Source organism: Thermobia domestica, chromosome 7 (assembly GCF_964235325.1).
Source record: "Thermobia domestica chromosome 7, izTheDome1.hap1.1, whole genome shotgun sequence".
Taxonomy (NCBI): domain Eukaryota; kingdom Metazoa; phylum Arthropoda; class Insecta; order Zygentoma; family Lepismatidae; genus Thermobia; species Thermobia domestica.
The window spans coordinates 16,103,462-16,124,269 of record NC_137460.1 but is presented as its reverse complement, the minus strand read 5'-3'; the positions used below and the strand labels follow the sequence as shown (position 1 = coordinate 16,124,269).

Below are 20,808 nucleotides of genomic sequence, written 5' to 3'. Positions count from 1 at the left end.
TCAAAGCTATTAACAACCCTATATGACAAAGAAAAATGTGTAATTCACTATCGAAACCTAAAACAATGTCTTTCACTTTGATTGAAACTTAAGAAAATGCAGCGAGTAATAAAGTTCGAACAATCAGATTGGTTAAAGAAATATATTGATTTAAACACAAATGAGAACGAAAGCAAAAAATGATTTTGAAAGAGACTTTTATAAGCTCATGAATAATTCAGTATTTGGGAAGACTATGGAGAATATTAGAAAGAGAGTTGATATTAAACTTGTAAGTGATGAGAAAAAATACGAGAAGCTTGTAGCAAAACCAAATTATAAAAATACTACAGTTTTTACGGAAAATTTAGTAGCGGTTCACATGAACAAAATTAAAGTGCAATTTAACAAACCGATTTATGTTGGTATGTCAATTCTAGATTTGTCAAAGTATTTAATGTACGATTTCCATTATAATGTGATGAAACCAAAATATCAAGGCAAAATAGAAGTATGTTATACAGATACCGGTAGTTATATATACCATATCCAAACAGAAGATGTGTACAAAGACATGAAAAATTATATTGATTACTTCGACACGAGTGATTACTCTAAAGATAACAAATACAGATACCACAGGTGAATAAGAAAATACTTGGTAAGATGAAAGATGAACTTAAAGGAACAATCATAGAAGAATTTGTTGGTTTAAGATCAGAAATGTATTCAATCAGGTTCCAAAAAAATAAATGTTGTAAAAAAGCAAAAGGAGTTAAGAAAAATCTTATAAGTAAAGAACTATCATTTAACGATTATAAAGACTGCTTGTTCAACCAAAAAGAATATTATAAGAATATGAATTTGATTAGAAGTTATAAGCACGATTTGTACAGTATAGAAGTAAATAAGTTAGCTTTAAGTTGTGTGGATGATAAGAGATGTGTTTCAAACAATGGGATAAATACCCTGCCATGGGGACATTATAAGTTAGAAGAGTTGCAGATTTAGATGTAAGTTTTTAGATTGTTTTTAGATGCAGTTTTAGATGTAAATTGTTTATAGTTAAGTGCTATAAAGTTCTATTTGATTCTTATATAAATCCTTTTGTATCTAGATTTAATGATTTTTTATAATTTTTGTACCTAGATTTAGTGATTTTTTGTAATTTTTATAACTAGATTTAGTGATTTTTTGTAATTTTTATAACTAGATTTAATGATTTTTTGTAATTTTTATAACTAGTTTTAGTGATTTTTTGTAATTTTTGTAACTAAATTTAGTGATTTTTTGTAATTTTTGTAACTACATTTAGTGATTTTTTATAATTTTTGTAACAGCATTTAGTGATTTTTTATAATTCTTATAACTAGATTTAGTGATTTTTTGTAAGTTTTATAACTAGATTTAGTAATTTTTTGTAATTTTGTAACTAGATTTAGTGATTTTTTATAATTTTTATAACTAGATTTAGTGATTTTTGTAATTTTTGTAACTAGATTTATTGATTTTTTGTAATTTTTGTAACTAGATTTAGAGATTTTTATAATTTTTATAACTAGATTTAGTGATTTTTGTAATTTTGTAACTAGATTTAGTGATTTTTTGTAATTTTTGTAACTAGATTTAGTGATTTTTGTAATTTTGTAACTAGATTTAGTGATTTTTTATAATTTTTGTAACTAGATTTAGTGAGTTTTTGTAATTTTTGTAACTAGATTTAGTGATTTTTTGTAATTTTTGTAATTAGATTTAGTGATTTTTATAATTTTTATAACTAGATTAAGTGATTTTTTATTTTTGTAACTAGATTTAGTGATTTTTTGTGGTTTTGTAACTAGATTTAGTGATTTTTTAATAAATTTTATAACTAGATTTAGTGATTTTTTGTAGTTAGATGTAAGTTTTTATGATTTTAAATGTCATAAACGCATATTCAATTTCATTTTAACATTGTAGTTATGGGAATACTTTGCGCCGTGTAACTTTGTATAATTAGCTGGTTCCTTCTGCGCTGGTCAAAAATATGTCCGAAATGGGTTTGTCTAGAGTTTTGGCCCAGAAGTGACCATGTCCTACTACTACTGTTGCAATTGATGAAACCTGGATACGAGAGTTTGAACCAGAATTGAAGTTTCAGTCGTCATAATAAAACAGTTCAGACTCTTCACGCCCGAAGAAATTCCGCTAGCAACAATCAAACGTTTAACTCACAATGATCTTCGCGCATGATACGAATGGAGAGATGGCTACAATAGATTGACACAGGGGACGTTTATACCAGGCGTATACTACAAGCTGTTTCTGCAAAATGTTTTGCGCCCGAAAATTATTGAAATAAATCCCGACATGCTTGCAGCTGGTGTCCTCATTCTGAACGATAATGAAAGGCAGCATACTGCTCTACAAGGGTGACAATTAACAAGTATGGATGGGAAATGGGACCGTGCCAAGGTTGGACGACGACAAGCCTGGACACTTTTTGTGTCCAAGCTTGTCGTTGTCCAAGCTTGTCGTCGTCCAACCTTGTCGGAAGCGACCAAAATTAAGTTTCCAGAATTGTCGTCGTCCAACCTTGTCTGCGTCCCATGGGAAATACTTCCCTTTCCAATATAGCCCTGATTTGAGCCCACCAGACTTTGATTTGTTTCCCAAATTAAAAGAACTACTCTGTGGAAAACGTTTAGATTAGATTGACGAAGCTTTCGGTGAGGTGTCCCGAGTGATCAGACGCCTCAATAATGAAGGTGCAATATCCAGAATACAGAATTTTTCAGATGTTGGGAAGCTGTCATAAACAAGTATGAAGATTGTATTGACGGCCTGTAAAGGTATTTTGCATAACATCTTCCAGTGTGCAGAACTTTTGAAATGACTGTCGTACAATATATTGCAAAAAATATTCCGAACAGTTGCTAGGACATAATATTGCATGTAACGGTACATCTAAACACTAAATGCAAACATTAGAAGCTATTGGTACCATAACAAATAACAGTCTGTGTGTCCACGCTAAATAACAGTGTATGAGTCAATTTCGTAATAATATTCGGAAAATTTGCGGATCGCAAACGAACACAAACAATGCAATAAATAATTATAATTGCATACCGAGAATCGTAAAAAGAAGTCATACTTTACATTTCGTTTACACAATCCACTGCAGAATGAAGCCGTATAAAACATTTTAAGTCATTCATTAATTACGATCTAGCAGTTGTGTATGTAAGAGAAAACTTCAACCTATAATTTTTGTGATATTAATGCACAATTCACAAATTTGTACGTTTGCTGCAGTATTATAGAAGGACTTTACCAAATGTATATTAAACTAAGTTAACTTAAGCCAAACTACGTATCCTAACTCATATTTTATGTTCAAGAAAAAATGAAACAAAAAACTCCTAAGTTAAATTTTAATGAACCCCATCAGCACGATATTACAAAAGTTAAACATATCATGCATTGTTGTGCGTGAGCCAGTGTATAGTACATTACGTCATTCTTACTACTTGCTACTACTTGCATTTTGGTCAACTTATTTACCTTTGAATTTGTAGTAAATATAGTGCTTTTTTTACTTTTGGCGCACCAAATTTTGAAAGATTTACATGTAAAATTCCGTACTTCGCATGAAAAGACATAAAAAAAAATTCTGCAAGCGATAGAGTTATGTACAAAGTAATACACCTGTATTTTATGTTCACATGTGTAGTTACCACAGTTCGCATCCCTCGAATTAGCGTGTGGCATCAGCCAACAAGCTCGTAGTGCACTGTTACTATACCATCTGGGAGGAACCTAATCATTCATAATTGTCCACAGATACGAACAAAATTAATTATGAATGATTTGATTCCTCCCTGAAGGTTTAGTAACAGTGCACTGTGAGTTTATTGGTTGATACCACACGCCAATTCGGGTGACGCAGAGTATAGTGTAAAAGCCTTATTTGGACACGGATGTGGCCAACATTTACAAAGACAAGAAAGAATAATCCATCTCTCACTGATTAGATCAAAACTTTATTTAGATCACGGTGGCTCAGTAGTAGACGGTTCATTTCTTGTGAGTAGGGTCTCTGTTTCGATCCCAGTTGGTTACAAATGGGTTTTGTGGTTGACAAACACCGTGTGCGTGAGTATACTCGGATTGCCCCATTTCCTCCCATTGTTTTTTTCATTCTATCACTTTGTTCATTATCATCATCGTCGTCTTCTGTATCCTAGCCTACACAGTAAACTGTATAAAATTCGAAGATTTAATTTCCTATTGTTCAACAATATACAGGGCAAGAAGACTAATTAACATATTTAATTTTTATACTAGTAAATGTCCATTATTCCGTATTTTCGTTCTGGAGATGTATTTTGGCGGACAATCTTCGCAAGGAATATTCGAAGTTTACATAGAAAAAACAAAACTGGGAGTAGGCGGATTCAGCCTCTAATCGGGGTTAGTTTGCACCGGCCCAAAATAACCCCTTAGATAGGAAATTATTACTACTGCACCTCCTGCCTTCTAATTTTAGGTAAATTTTCTATTTAGGTAGATGCTGAAATGGATTTATTGTTGGAAAATAAATTACAGACAGTGGCATATCAAAAAAAAGTTTGAAATGGGCTTCACGCAGAAATGATTTTTTTTTTTAAGAAATCGCTGGACGTTTTGAGGGGCTTGAAGTTTATACGCATAGGAATTACTAACGTTACATTTTTAAAAAAAGAAAGAAATCCTGCAATTTGGTTGGGCTTCAGCCTGATGATAGAGTGCGTGATGCCTTAGCATTTGAGATAACAGGAATTGATTTGACAGGACCGCTTATATTGAAAGATGGAAATAAAGTTTGGATAGTGATATTTACTTGTGCGGTGTATAGAGCTGTGCATTTAGAATTAGTGTCTTCCTTTGAATTCATGCTGGCAATGAGAAGATTTATTGCACGACGAGGTAGACCAAAGGTAGTGTACAGTGACAATGGAACGAATTTTGTTGGCACTGTTTATTTGTTTAAGTCTATTGATTGGAAAGAAATAGAACTGAGTTGCTCTGTATATAAAATTCAATGGAAATTTATTCCCCCAGGAGCTCCATGGTGGGGTGGATGGTGGGAGAGAATTATACGTACTTTGTAGAATCTGTTGCGAAGAACACTAGGAAAAGCTTCCTTGAATTTTGAGGAGTTGTCTACTGTTTTATGTGACTGCGAATCCGTAATTAACTGTCGTCCTTTGACGTATATATCTAAGGACACTGAGGATTTTGTTGCTTTAACACCCGCTATGTTCATACAGGATGTTCAAGAAGTTGGAGTGCCTGACTTGGACCGAGTGGAAGACACATTATTGCTCAAGAGATACAAGAGGTTGAGTGCTATTAGACAACAATTGCGAGACCGGTTCAGAAATGAGTACTTAAGTCTGTTGGTGCAAAAGCAATGGGATAAAGGACATGGTAGAGAAGTGCATCTGGGAGATGTTGTTTTGGTAGCAACGGAAGATAAGAAATGAATTAACTGGCCACTAGGGAGAGTTATAGAATTGTGTCCTGGTGTAGATAGTCATGTTCGAGTGGTAAAGGTGAAAACATCGAGTGGAGTTTTAACTCGACCTATACAGAAATTATATCCTTTAGAGATAGTGTTTCCGACCGATCAAAGTAAACAGGTTTTGTCTAAGACTGTTGAGAAGATCGAAAACTCTGGAACAAGTGAAGAATCGATGGCAGAGCCAAGTAACGAACGAAAAGTAGTCACTAGAAGTGGACGTGTTGTAAATGTTTCATTACGGTATTTGTTTTGATTGCTATTCGCAATCAAAAGGTGGGAGGATGTAGCGTTCTGAGAGGGGAAGGTGCTCTACCTAGGGACACATTTTTTCTCGGATTTTTTTTAAATAGAATTTTACATGATACATGCCAATAAAAAACAGGAAAACATACACAAAGCTTTTTATACATTCTAAATTTTTCTCAGAATGTTACAATAATATTTGTAGACACTAACGTGAAATTAAAGAAGGTGGTGCGTTTGTCCTCAGGTACATCTATACGATCTACCTAGGGACACCTTCCGTTGTACCAAGGGACACAACTTAATTATAATATAGTTTGTTATACAATAGAATTAGTAAGTTCCTAAACAATAGTTCTTTAAAATTTTGGTTATATAATGAGTAGCTATGAGATAGGATTAATTGATAAATGCTTAACAAAAGAAATTATACATTTTTCAAAAGATATAAACAACATATACTTGTAAACTAGAATAAAACCTTACAAAGATTAGGATGACAAATTTAAGATAGCTTGCTCTAAAAAATAAGATAATGTTCTATTTTTAATCTATAGATTAATCGCAGATTGCTTTGATTGCATCCTAAACTGTGAAAAAATTTTCTTTACATTTCTAGAACAAAGTTAACAATGTTTTACCTTTGTGCACCCTATTGGTATGTTTTATCTTAACTCTTCAATGTTCGAATAGGGGAGCGAGAAAAACAACTAATTTGAATAATAGAGGATAATAACACCAAATTGGTAAGATGAAATCAGAAGTTTGAGTTCCAAATTCACTCTAAGAACTTACATATGAAGTCACCATGAAAGTTCAAAGAACTGCATAACTTTCTATTTAGCCTTGATCTGATAAAGTTCGGTAGGATTACGTTCATGTCTCACCTACCTCCTCAACCAAGATTGAACCCTGAGAAATCGATCGAAAACTTTAGCTGGTTCATAGATCTTTTTGTGCCGCCAACTCTTTGAGGTTCAGGTAATTTTGTTATAATATCCTCAGGTAAAAGAAAGAAAATTTCTGAATCCTCCTCACTGACAAATGTGTCCGCTTTTGTTAATTTTTTCAAGTATTTCACAGCAAAACCTACATCATTTTCATTTCTATTTACAACTTTTACAACGAAATGTTTAGTTTCTTTCTGTCCTGAACACTGTACTAAAATGTAGTCTCCTGTATTAATATCGCCCTCAAAATTAAATTCAGTTTCTTTCTCCATAAGCTCTTGAATTAAATCTAATTCATTTTCAGACGAATTAACAAGAATACTTAAATCTTCATCTTCGCTGCTCGTGTCATATTCCTTTCTTTTCTTCATTTTAGGTGTCAAACGACGAACTATTTTGGTCACCTTTTTGCGTTCTTGCTCTAATTTTTGCTTTTCTGGCATGTTTGTAATTATTCTAGAAGTTACATTTCTTCGAACGTTTGGCGTTTTTTTCCCTCTCACATGACAGAAGAGGTCTTAGCATCAATGGAGTTACTTCGGAACTTCCTTCTTCTGAGATAACCACAGGTGTCTTCTGATGACAAGAACTACTTGATAATGGCATACATTCGTCAGAGCAATTGGATATGATTGCTTTGAGAATGATCTGGAAATTGACTGAAGGCGCTTGGGCTCACATATTCATGGTCCTGAAAAATGTTTGAATTTAGTGGAACTATCCCAATAACTCTGAACCTACTAGTAATATTTCTTAAAGTAAATGCGAATTCGTATGGTTTACAACTCATAAATTGTAACTGGATTGCCGGTGCTTTCAGGTGAATTCATCCAATCGTTCATAGCCTTATAGAAGTAACTTTTCAGTGGACCGAAAACTGTACGATCGAGGGGCTGTAATTTATGAGACGTATTTAGAGGAAATGTCAAGATTATCTCGCCTGTCTTTTTCGCTAAATCGATGACTTCCAGAGAAATATGACTTCTGTGATTGTCCATTAAGAGTAGGTGTGTGTTTTCAGGAGTAGGTTTAACATGATCAACAAAATGCTGAAAATATTTTACAAATATCTCCTCATTCGACCAACCACTCTGATTAGCTGCTCCTATTGCACCATTCGGCGCTCCTTTCAACATTTTCTGTTTTAGATGTACCCTCGGAAACACAAACAATTGAGGAACTGTATTACCAACAGCATTTACACAAGCTATCAGAGTTACATTGCTTCCCCTCTCTCCAGATGTTAAACTGCCAATTTGTTTCGTGCCTTTAGGTGCCAGAACTTTGGGCGGAACATGAACTGTTGAGAATCCGGTTTCGTCGATGTTCCAGATACAATGAGACTGGATCTTGTGTTTTTGTAAGATACTTTCGTAATTTGTAAAGAAACCAGCAACGTTTTCTTTGTTGAAAGATTCCGCACGCGCCAAACTTGTACCCTCGGGCTTCCTCAAAGACAATTCTGGATGCCTTCCCTAAACAGTCGTAACCACCCCTCCCCTGCACTTTTTTCTTTTTCCCATTGAGGTACAGGTATTTTATTTCTGATAGCTAACTCATATGCTAATTTTTTTTAACTCTTCTTTTGTTAAGCCATGATGAAACGTTGCTGCATCTATAACATACTTCACAAGTTCGGTTTCTTGTTCACGCGAAAAAACTCTCTTGACATCGTATTTTGGAGTGTACTCAAATCTATCCTTCCAAGATGCTTTGAATCCTGTAACGTGACCACTAAGAGCAGATTTTGAAACAGAATATTTCTTTGCAGCACTCCTGATTGAAGACTTTTGCGACAAAACTTCACGTACAGCTGCTTCGACGTCCTCTTTTCTGGGTGCATTTCTTTTTTTCCCACTCTTACTGCGAAGCATTGCGCAATCTGTAACGAGACGAGAAAGAATATTTAGTAACTAATTTTCTTCTGCATTAAAAGAAAATTTACATTCACGATGCAAAAGTACACTCGTTGTACCTGGGGACAGATACGTTTTGTGTCCCTAGGTACGTACGGTAAAGTGTCCCTTGGTACATCATTGCGCCAATTTTTAGCGTAACGTTAATTACTTGATTTGTTATTACGCTTTAAGTTACTTACTTGTGCTATTTTATGGAGTAATCTATGTGGATTTATCTCTGCAAAATTCAGGCCCCCTCTCATACGTCAGAACTTCACAAATGAGAACGAACTATCATCACAAAAATTTACTTTCCGACACAAAAAACTAAAAACACCTTCCCGCGCACGACTGCTTACACGGTGTGCAATTGTTTCAATGTTGCCACATCCTTAGGATTTTTTCCTTCTTACCTGACACACACTCAACAACACAGTTTGTGTACACATTAGTGTAGAAGCAATGTCCCCAGGTACATACTGTCCCTAGGGAGAGCACCTTCCCCTAGATAGTCATGTTCGAGTGGTAAAGGTGAAAACATCGAGTGGAGTTTTAACTCGACCTATACAGAAATTATATCCTTTAGAGATAGTGTTTCCGACCGATCAAAGTAAACAGGTTTTGTCTAAGACTGTTGAGAAGATCGAAAACTCTGGAACAAGTGAAGAATCGATGGCAGAGCCAAGTAACGAACGAAAAGTAGTCACTAGAAGTGGACGTGTTGTAAATGTTTCATTACGGTATTTGTTTTGATTGCTATTCGCAATCAAAAGGTGGGAGGATGTAGCGTTCTGAGAAGAACGAATGTAGAACAGTAAAAAAGAAGAAGAAGAAAGTTATTTCATAAAGTGGGAGCGGGACTTTTTTGTTTCATGGAACTTCTGTTTTCTAGGAAAATAATGTTTGTCTTTCCTAGAGATTATTGGAATGAGTTTTGGCTATATTAAGAAGATGTATAATAGATATTGTACCAAGTAGTTGAATGCTGAGAATAAATGCATGATCTATCCAACGTGGGAACTATGTTTTTTGTTATGAATGTTCGAGATCAAACACAATTATTGTCTGCACGTGGATTGGAGTCTGGTGGAAAATATAGTTAGGTTGTTGGTAGCAACTATTAGAGTGTAATTGGTGAAATTACAGTAAAGTACTTAAGCTTCGCAATAATTAGATTTAACAAACACCACATGCTGAGCACAAATCAATTGCTTCAGACTGCAGCATGGCATTAGCAGGTTGCACAATCTTCAGAATTTTCCTTCCTCACAAAGTAGGCCAGAAACTTGAACATGGGTCTATTTATCTTCTGTAATAGACCTGAAGCCTCAATGGAGAGACTTCCATCGAGATCAGTTTCCTCTTTAATAGCTGTGAAAAGCGCTACCAGTTCCTGGTAACTGGATACAATAGCTTCTGTTGTTGCTAAATGGCCAGTCCATCGATTCTCTAGCAAACGTTTGAGCTTTGTACCCTTGTACCTCGTCATTATACTAGGTTTCCTAACATAGTTATAAATTGCGTCGCATACTTCAAAGAACTGTCGAATCCTGTTTTCAGTAGAAACGGCATGTATAACAACTAGGTGCAACTGATGGTTAAAGCAGTGAACGTACGAAATAGTTTTTCCAACTCAGTCTTGTAGTAATTTCTGTACACCTCCATGCCTCCCTGACATAACATTTGCGCGTCGTAGCACTGACTAAGAATGTTTTTTCGTTGATACCTGCACTCTTCAATACAGTAAGAACTGCATTCACTATTCCTGCTGCACTCTGATCATTAATCTGCATCATCTCTACAAGATTCTCACATACTTCTCCTCGAATTACATATCGCACGATTACAGAAAGATTTTCTACACCACTTTTGTGCCTTGTACAGTCGACTTTCAGAGTAAAAACGAACAATCACTAGAATTTACCCTGGAAGCAATATCTTCCCGAACTAAATCCGTTGCAATTTGAATCACTTCGTTTTGAATTTCGGGAGACGTGTATTTTGCATTTTTAGGAATAATGCCACTTATTTCACGCAAAGTTTGATCTCTCTTGCAAGTAAATTCAAAGAGTCTTAAAAACATACCTAGTGCTTCACTGTCACTGTTTTCATATAGGAAAACTTCCTCAACACCAGTACCACTTGCGCAGCTCATTGCTGATGACAAAGTGTCGTTTTTGTTTGACGTATCGTCTTTACCGCGCAATGGCAATTCGTTTGTAGTTAAGAACTTGATAATGTCAAAAATACCAGTCAAATAATAACGGTACTTGCCCAGTTGTTTCTCTTGCAAGAGTGTCGAAACTCCCGAATTGCTAGCATCTCGCTGATTCTTCTCCTTCCATTCAAGCACAGCAGTTTGGTGATTCTTTGATGCTGCGTGCTTAGCAAAACCCTTGTTGCGTTCTAATGCATGTTTCCAGTTCCTGTACCCAGTCAAAATAAATGCATCGTCCGAGCTTGGTTTGAAAATTCTGCATGCAAAACAAAACGCTGCATCGCGAGTAACTGAATATTCCAACCACTCTCTTCCATTGTACCAGTTACTTGAAAAAGAACGTTCTTTACCACCTGTTTTAACTTTTGGGAACACTGATAACATTGGCTGTATAGGAACCTTTTTATTTAAGTCACTTGGCACCTCACTTGACACTGAAATCTTTTCTTCTCCTTTAGTTCTTTCATCTTCTTCCCTTTTTTCGATGAAATGGGAGTCATCATCTGTAGCAAGTTTAGTTATATCTGTATGTCTCTTAAAATATTTTAACAACGACATTTGAGATTTTCCAAGGTTGCTAATTTACTTGATCGTGTTGAAAATGGTGATCAAATGGAAAAGGCGGCGAGTGCAATGGTTTCAATCCTCATGCTTCCCAGACAGACCTTCGTTACGTAGCTAGTAGTGCCATTCTAGACACTACGATGTTTCTATGCTATTCCAGCTTCAAATATCGATCGGGGTGGATTTACACTGTATTCTTGATATTTATGATTCTTCATTTCGCTCAAAATATACTTTCTAAATAATATGAGCGAAAATTCTGTGAATTAATATTGTTGTGACGGCAACATATAAGATATTAGATGAATTTCAATGTAACCTTTCTCGGTACACAATTTTGTGAAACATTTTTTTCTAAAATGAGACAGGTACAAATATCTTCCAATCAGAATTTTGCGTTTGGGGGGGCACAAAATTCGTTTAGGGGGGCCTCGCCCCCGTACCCCCTTGGATACACCCCTGCGAGATTCACTAAACTAATTTCGTGCAAATAACTCAATCCATTATATAAACCTTATATATTTCTCCTTATACCGTATGTTAATAATATGTTGAAGGTTACTGTTGAAACTAACACTTTCTTAACCTCGTCACAGTTATCACTTCTATAATTTGCAATACGAGACAAGAAATTTTTCGAGTGTCGTGAACAACACAATTTCACCCAAGACTTAGATTCCAAACATGATATCAGTGCTAAATGACACATAGATGAAACCTAAAAAATATAAAAGTAATTATACGACACAATGAAGAGCATTTATGAACGTTTCAAGACACTCAAATCAAAACACCAGGCACGTAGCCAAGGGGTGGGTTCGAGGGGGTCCGAACTCCTTTTTCGAAACCATAAATGAAAAAGTTAAGGAACGATGAAACAAAAAGAAACGAGAAAAAGAAGAATAAGCGTTAAAAATATAAAACTACAGCAAACGTTTGGTTACTCTTATTTATGAGGAGCTTTTGTGGAGGAAAAGGTAGGAGTTTAAGTTTAAAATGGACATTATTGAAACGGAACATTGTTAATTCCATCTAGCTCAATGCTAAACCTATGGACTACAAATGACAATCGATAAACCTGTTCAATCAGATAGACTCTTAGGTAGAACTTAACAAATGCCCACAATCGCCAATAATATGAGCCTGACAACATAGATTCCAATTACACGTGTTAAAGAAATTTTCAATTTCGCAGCAACATTAATTCATTTTATAGAATGTCTTTACTGCCAAAGAGGTCTTATTGCTATCCTTGACGGCATTAAACGAAGATAAGAAAAAGAAGAAAGGCGAGAAGACGAACCGAGTTCAAATGACCTCGAAAGACGATATCTTTTTCCATATTTTTAAAGTGTTATTTTACTGGAGATTTCTTTATAGCTTGTTATTAAAACACTTACTCATATATCCTAATTTTATTGTCCTAATAAACCAAAATGTGTATGTTGCTAGTAAAATAGTTTAGATCGATCAAGCACCTGGTGTGTAAACACAATACAGAGTCCTCGAGAATCGAGACAAGACAAGACGAGACTTCTACAAAATTTACGAAACGAAATCGAAAAATGTAAAAGAATATCTATTCAAATTTTAGTAGTAGTAGGTATTATTTTGAGGTGTGGGGGATGTCTACGAATTTTCAGTCATCGGTTTTGAAATTAGTAATCGGTAACGCATTCAAAACTATGGAACTCATATTTTTCTTTCCAATTCCAGCTTATCAGAGCGGAATGAGTTTGTTAGTTATTCATTTATATTTCCTGAGATCTTAGTGCTACTCACGTCACAATTTCTTCCCGACACACTTCGCGGGTGTGGTTGAGGCAAAGTCCCCGGAACTAAGATAAATTATAAATCTTAATATGTGTTACTTTTATGAATGTTCTTTTAGGAAATAGTGTCCCAGTGCAGTCTTTAATATTTTGATGTTGCTCTCTCAAAATTCTATCGAAGAAAAATTGATTCTACTAAAATAGAATATTTGTAAGTACTCATACTCAATGTCTGGTACTTTCACTAATAAATTAAATATTTCGCATTCTCACACTCACTTTTATCTAAAATGTTGAATTATTTTACTCCTTGAAGTTAACTCTTTAAAAACAGATTATGCTTTAAGTTTCCTAATAAACAGCAGGCTGAAAATTAGGTTTTTTTTTTTTAAAATTATTCCTCATCACATGAGGGAAAATCTCGAAGAAGGCAGCGGTACTAAATATGTGTTATTTTCTTTAAATTTCCTAAATACTGATCAGATTCTACTATCATGCCTACTACACAAAACTGGATAGATTTACTGTTATGAAGCCATGCCTCCTTTTTGTACTGAAAAATATTATTTTCGTGCATCCTCCATCTCGGAGAGCAGAAACATGTTATATTAAAGTTTTATCATTGAATGCCACAGCAGTAGATAAAAGTACACTTTCCATATTGGATGCTTTGGCCCGGTAAGGGGTGTCACATTTAACCGACCGTTTTCAAAAACGACACTTATAGTTTAATCTGAAGTAGAAACTAAATTTAACAACTAGTCTCCATGATTTCTACCTGAAATACGAAGATAATTATGTAGAAAATTATGAAGCTTTAATTAGTACTTCCTATTCATTAGTGTATTACGTTTATCTCATCTCTTCTTTGTTATAACATGTAATGTATTTTTCTTAAACCGTTTGATCCGGCTGTCATCAAATGAGGACACTCTACTTAAGTTACGATTTCATATAATGTACTGCGTTTTCAGGTCTTATATATATTTAATATGCTCAAAGAAGAGTCAAACAGATTAAAATAATATATGCTCTCCGAAAATAAAGTTGTTTGATCTCAATGTGAAAATATATTTTGCCCGTTTAAAGTGCTCTCTCGTGTATTAATTATAAATTGTATTTTGTTCTGGTGATGCTTCCCAAGAAGCCGAGCTGTAATCGAATACATGCTAGAGGGATTGTAATTTTCATTCGGGAAGTTGGTTATTTTAAATATTTCAATTTGTTTTCCCGCCAACACTTAAAATAAATCGGTGTCCTCAAATGAGGACAGTGGGTTCCTGATTGACATTTTCCCCTTAAATGCTGAAGTGCATTCTCTGTTGCTATTATATTGCATGTTCTCATTTAATTTCTGCATTGTGGTTAACAGATGGCACTAGATCTATTAGTTGATTATTACTAAGTCTTCACATATGAGCTTTTAACTACTTTAAATTACTTTTCAGTAAAATAAAGAAATATAAATTGATGTTTATTTGTAATGTGGAGTTTTAATACAAAATCAATGGAAACTGCTTTTTTTATGTATAAAAAAGTCTCATAACAGTTATTTATGATAATTGTGCTTCGAAGATATAAAGTAAAAAGGTGTCATACTCTCTCACCAGTTTGACGTACCATACGTCACAAGCTGCATTTTGTACCAAGCCTAGCCTAGCTGGTAAGTGTTAACGTCCCATCGAGGACATTTTGTAGCATACGCACAATTGAGCCTAGCACGCATACGCTCTCACTAGGATTGACAGTACTTTTCAGTGCTGGAGGGTGGAACCCATCATAATCACTGATCATCTCACCTCATTTGGACATCTGTCTTTGATCGTTCTTATTCTCTTCTCATTCTGCTTACATCTAACACGTTTTCAAGATCCGTGGGTGTGTCACCTCTGAACTCGATGGAGTGCAAGGGGACCAAACCCAAAATCACGATCTCCTTGCAGTCAAGCATCCGATAGTGACATAGACGATCAAAATATGGACATTGCTTCAAACCAACCTCCACCAATTTTCAATTTTCTTCTCACCAATGCTGATACCAAATACTCAAATCCAAAACATATTCTAATCCAACTGATGAAATACTATCCAAGAACCAATGTATCTGAAATAGTCTTCACTCAAAACGGAATCATCATCAAATCTCCAGATCAAAACTTCGCTAATACAATCCGAAACAAAGCAGGCTTTCACATTTTGGTGACAAAGCCATCATTCAAGCTCTCTCATCAACCAGAAAAAATCAACCACCACCACCTAGACGTCAGCCCATGTTCTCAGTAGTAATAAAAGGCGTTTCACCGGCCTATTCTGACCAAGAAATCCTTGATGAATTATGACTCGAATGTTATGAAATACATAAATGCTTTCGTATCAAGTGTCAGCCAGGCCTCACCTATCTTGTTCGAGTCCTCACAGCATCCAAAGTAACAGTAGACGATCTGCTTCAAAATGGTGCCTATATATATCGCAGACGACACACAGAAGAACCATCCCGCACTTCACCACTACTTCCTATCTGCTGTGAACGGTGCCAAACATATGCCTCACACCTAACAAAAACTGTCCTAACTCATCCCGCTGTGGACATTGCAATGAAGACCATACAATTAACAATTGCCCCAACCTTAAAAAATTACCTCTATGTAATACCTGCCATCAACAGCATCCAATCTACAGCTACAAATGCCAAAAAAACCTGCTCCACCAAGTGACAAATCTGAACTCTCAGTTCCAATCCGCACTACCGATTCCGCTACAACTCCTACAAACTCCTTAAGAGAACCTGTCGCAGTAGAATACTTGTTTCGCATCACGATGCTCATTCTACAAAATATCCATCCCCTCTTACACCCTCATATTCTTATGCAGGTTGTGACCAATCTTAGTCCCACTGCTCATCCCGCAAAGAGATCTCCGAGTTAGCAACACTGTAAACAGTGAATAGTTTGTGTATGGTGGAAAGAGGAACAAACGTGCTGCTTGCAGAAACTCTATGTGCGAAAATGAAATAATTGGTTATCTGTACCAATCCGTCTTAGCCAGTGCTTATACAAGCGTGATATAGTATTCTTTCAGTGACAAAGGTTATTAACATATATATTTTTACCATATTACTATACATTAGCAGTTTTAATTCTTGATGTATTCACGAAAACATATAGTGCCGTGAGTTGGTTCTCAGTGTAGCGCTGTATTTATCTGCTATCATCGGGTGTAATAAGTGATAATCCAAGACGCAAATGTGAATATATTGTGCCTAACAGTTTATATTATACAAGTGATCTTATATATTACTTGGAATTGCAACAGTACAAGCGGATGGCTTACAGTATGTGTGATTGGCGAAAGGTTCCATTGTCATAGGCCAAGATTCAAGTAATCCTGTACTCTAATTATTCTTATGTTATATTGCATAGTCTAAATATATTTAAATACGTTCCAGTGTATATCCTATGTTCTTTTATTAGCACTTATAATCTGTGTGCATGATTACGCTTATATGCGCGTTATCGCTACCAGAGCTTGTTTACCAGGTTTGTGTTGTGTACGATTACTAATCCCACACACCACGTGTACTGTTAAACGATTCACCTCTACTAGGTGAAATAATTACCGTTACATACAAGATTATGAGACTCAGAAAATAAGTTGTAAGTGCGTACAGTTACAAGGTGCAGACAAAAAAAAAAAAAAAAAAAAACATTGCAATACAGTTTCGTGCAGGTATATTTTAAGCGGGCCACCAAGATGAGTGACAGTGAGTCAGCGTCGTACACAGTAGAACCGATGGACAGACAAGACATGATGTTATAACTATTGAAAAGTGTGAAATAACTCAAAGAAACCATGACGGCGCAGCAGAACAAAGCAGATGCCCGAATGGAAAAGCTTACAGAAAGTATAGGAAACATGTCCATACATGTCACGGAAATGTATGGAGAAATACAAACAGTAAGGAACAATATTAACCAGGTCACAGAGGAAGTGAAACAACTTAAAGAAGAAGTGCGGGCAGACATTTTGCATATCAACAAGGAAGTGCAAGATGTAAGGCGGGAAACAGAAGTAGCAACGAATGGTATGCGGCAGGAGCTAGATAAGCTAAGGCAGAGCTATGAAATCCAAATTGGACACATAGAGGCCAAGCAAGATAACATCGAGCACAAGTTCTATATGATGGAGAAGGACTGGAAAGAAGTTAAGAGCCTTGTGGACGCGCAGACAAGAGGACAGGCTACAGAGGTGAAAACACGCGACGGCGCGATGCAGGCAAGCAGGTATGGAACTAGTAATTCAAACCAAAGATGCAAAGAATCGCACGCATCAGAAACTGAGTTAGCATATGACTTGGTGTCGCAGTCATCCAGCATGGAAAAGGACTGGCTAGAAGACAGCGAGCTTCTTAAGCTTAGGGCAAGAGGTGAACTAATCACTAAGGAGAACGGAGGTAAAAGGAGAGGAAGACGCCAGCCCTGCGGGAAATATAAATGTACCGGTTCAGAGAGTAGGTGTGTAGGTGATGAATATAACAAAAGTCCTCAAGAATACACCGAACCAAAGAGGTTAGCTTCTCCAGGATACGGATGGAGTGAAGAAGACTGTATCCCACATCGGGGAAGGAAACCATGCTGTAGGATACGCGGGTTAGTAAATTCTTCAATGTGTGAGACAGGTTGTAATGCAGTAAGTCTTAACCCTAAGGACATACAATTATTTACAAAGTATTCAGGTGAGTCTAGTAGCATTAGTGCTTCAACATTTTTACAACATCTGAAAGACGAAGCTAGCGCATTTGGTGTTACCACTGACTATTTATTACCAATGTTACCTATACTCTTAACTCACTCGGCTTATAGTTGGCTAAAGTTACAAGCGCAGCCTTTTAAAACTTTTGCAGAATTCGAGACTGCACTACTTTCTACTTTCGAGTCGGATAACGTAACCGCGAACCGACTGGTAACTTGTAAGAATACAGTGTTTGATCCTCGAGTGCACAGTAGTGTGCGTGATTTGTGTTAACACAATTTCAGACTCTGAAGGAACTCTTACCGACTGTACCGGAAAAAGTAATTATCGCGGATTTAATATCGCGAGTGCCACGAAGGGTCCGAGAACTACTTATACTCCATCCACCCAATAACCTCATTGAACTTTTGTCTATGGTTGACAGACTGGAAACGCTGTATCGTACAGAAGGAAAATACAATAATAGTGGTGAGGAAAAGCAACAAACTAATGCTCGAAGTGTACCAGTGAATAAGGTGAAGGCAGAAAAGACTGCTCAGCGAACAAGTGAAAACGAAGTGCCGAATAATCAAAGTAGAAGGAGACGTCAGTGGAAGAGGGACCGCGATAAGCGAACCCGGAGGCAAACAAAAGGAAGTGTGACTAGCAGCTCGCCAGAGAACGAAAGATGTGACTGCCGCAAAAGACGAGAGACGGATAGTGGGTCCAGAACAAAACAAGTAGTAGAGGAGAAAGGGAACCCGAACCAAAGGGAAAACCAATGCTCATCTCGCGACGGTTATGGCGTATATACGGCAACACCTTGGCAGGAAAACTAACATGTCCTGGCCAAGACCCCCCATCTTGGACCAGTGAAGCAAACTGGGGGCCTGTTCAAGAATATTTAGTGTGCGGGATTTCTAGCACTTCCTCTCACTCAACCAATGGCAATCAAATGGGAATTGAAAAGGGCAAACTGACGCATTCGCACGCCAGAATTAAAATACACATCAACGACGTAATAGTAATGGCTCTGCTCGACACTCGAAGTGAAGCGTCCCTCCTGAGTTATGACACATGGAGGAAAGTCACGCACGACGTGTACCGGCCTAGAATTGAAAAGGCAGACGGTGTGGTGCTAGTTGACTTTACTGGACGGAAGAAATCCGGAGTTAGAGGCAGTGCTATGATTCCGTTAACGATGTGCGGTGTTGAGTGCTCTGTTAAAGTGTACATAGTAGAGCACTTGTCAGAAGAGTTGATATTAGGCAGAGACGTGTTAAATGAATTGGGAGCCCTGATAGATTTCCGATCACGTACGTTGAGTTGGGGTGATGGTAAGGTAAGGAGAATTCTCCGCATGCTGCCGCTCCCACCAGAGATGGAGGTGTGCGAAGAACAGGAAGGATCATCTATAAACTATCTGAGTAGGGTGTGTGCCTTGGAAGGAGATGGTGACAAAAACATAAGTGCACGAATCCATGATGCGATCAGGAGCGCTGATGTTCTCAATGGGTTGGAGCAAAATCAACTCCACGAACTACTGATGGAATACCAAGATGTGTTCAGCGAGACACCGGGGATATGCCGTGACTTTATATACAAGATAGAGGTAGAAACGGATCAGCCCATAGTGAGAAAACCCTATCCTGTACCACTGAAGTGCCGGAACCAAGTGAAAGAGGAAATAAGGAAACTCTCAAAGAGCGGGATAATCCAGCCCAGTCAGTCCATCCACAATAACCCAATCTTAGTGGTTCCTAAGAAGGATGGAAACAAGATTCGCATCTGTGTCGATCTCAGAGGACTGAACTCTTTCGTAAAGTTGAAGCAAGTAAGGACGGAGCCTCTCGAAGATGTTCTGGGAAAACTTCAAAAGAAGAAGTACCAATCGTCGGTGGACATAGAGCAGGGTTACAATTCCCTCTTACTGCACCCAGAGTCCAGAAAATACACAGCGTTCTCCTTCAAAGGACAGCAGTGGGAATTCCGTGTCGTGCCTTACGGCTACATAAACGGTAGTAGTGCACTTAATGCAACTCTGCAACGAGTGATCCCATCAGAAAAATTTGGTGACTCGTTAATCAAGTACATGGATGATATCCAAATCATAAACGATACATTCGAAGAGCATCTGGACCATTTGAGGAAGTTGCTGCAGGCCTTTCGTCTCGCTAATCTCCATCTTAACCTGGACAAAAGTGTCTTCTGCAGAAGAAATCGAAAGTTCTTGGGATATGTGATAACAACAGAAGGCGTGACAAAGGATATTGATGCGGTAAGACCGATCATCAATTTCCCACGTCCAATGACGAAGAAGGCGTTGCAGCGTTGGCTAGGGTTGATCCAATATCAACATCGTTTTTTAGAGAAGTTTGCGGAGACTGCGCAACCTCTTTTCAACCTTTTGAAAGGAAGCAGCAAGTGGTCCTGGACAGAAGATTGTGAACAAGCATTTACGAAACTCAAAGAGCAAGTGCAAAAAGATGTACTCCTGGCACATCCTGACTGGAACAAAGAATTCATCATCCAAAGTGTCGCCTTACATGTTTCGTTAGCCGCTAGTCTAAAACAAGAGCATAATGGCGAAGCACGAGTCCTCCAGTATGCTAGCAGGACGTTGAAGCCACAAGAGAGGAATTATAGCTCCAGCGAGCTGGAATGCTTAGCCGTTATGTTCGCCGTGCGGAAATGGTCTAAATGGATCGTAGGACATAAATTCAAGGTATTATCTGACAACCAAGCGTTGAAGTGGTTGAAGAATGCACGAAACTGGAGCAGCAGGCTAACTAAGTGGTCCATCGAGTTGCAGCAGTAGGAGTACGAAGTAGTGCACGTACCAAGCAAAACTAACATAGCCATGGACGCATTGTCACGGGTAGCCATCGATGAGGAAACTTACCAGTAT

At 37.1% G+C, this 20,808-nt stretch overlaps 2 protein-coding genes across 2 annotated transcripts in view; both read right to left on the bottom strand.

Annotated features, from left to right (window-relative positions):
* Positions 1-20,808, bottom strand: part of LOC145689868 (uncharacterized) — a 109,652-nt gene that overhangs the window by 80,429 nt on the left and 8,415 nt on the right. The gene's annotated exons all lie outside the window — the stretch shown is intronic.
* LOC145689109 (zinc finger MYM-type protein 1-like) lies at positions 10,510-11,394 on the bottom strand. Its single transcript, XM_081763236.1, has one exon. The coding sequence runs from the start codon at positions 11,392-11,394 to the stop codon at positions 10,510-10,512; it is 885 nt and encodes a 294-aa protein (XP_081619362.1).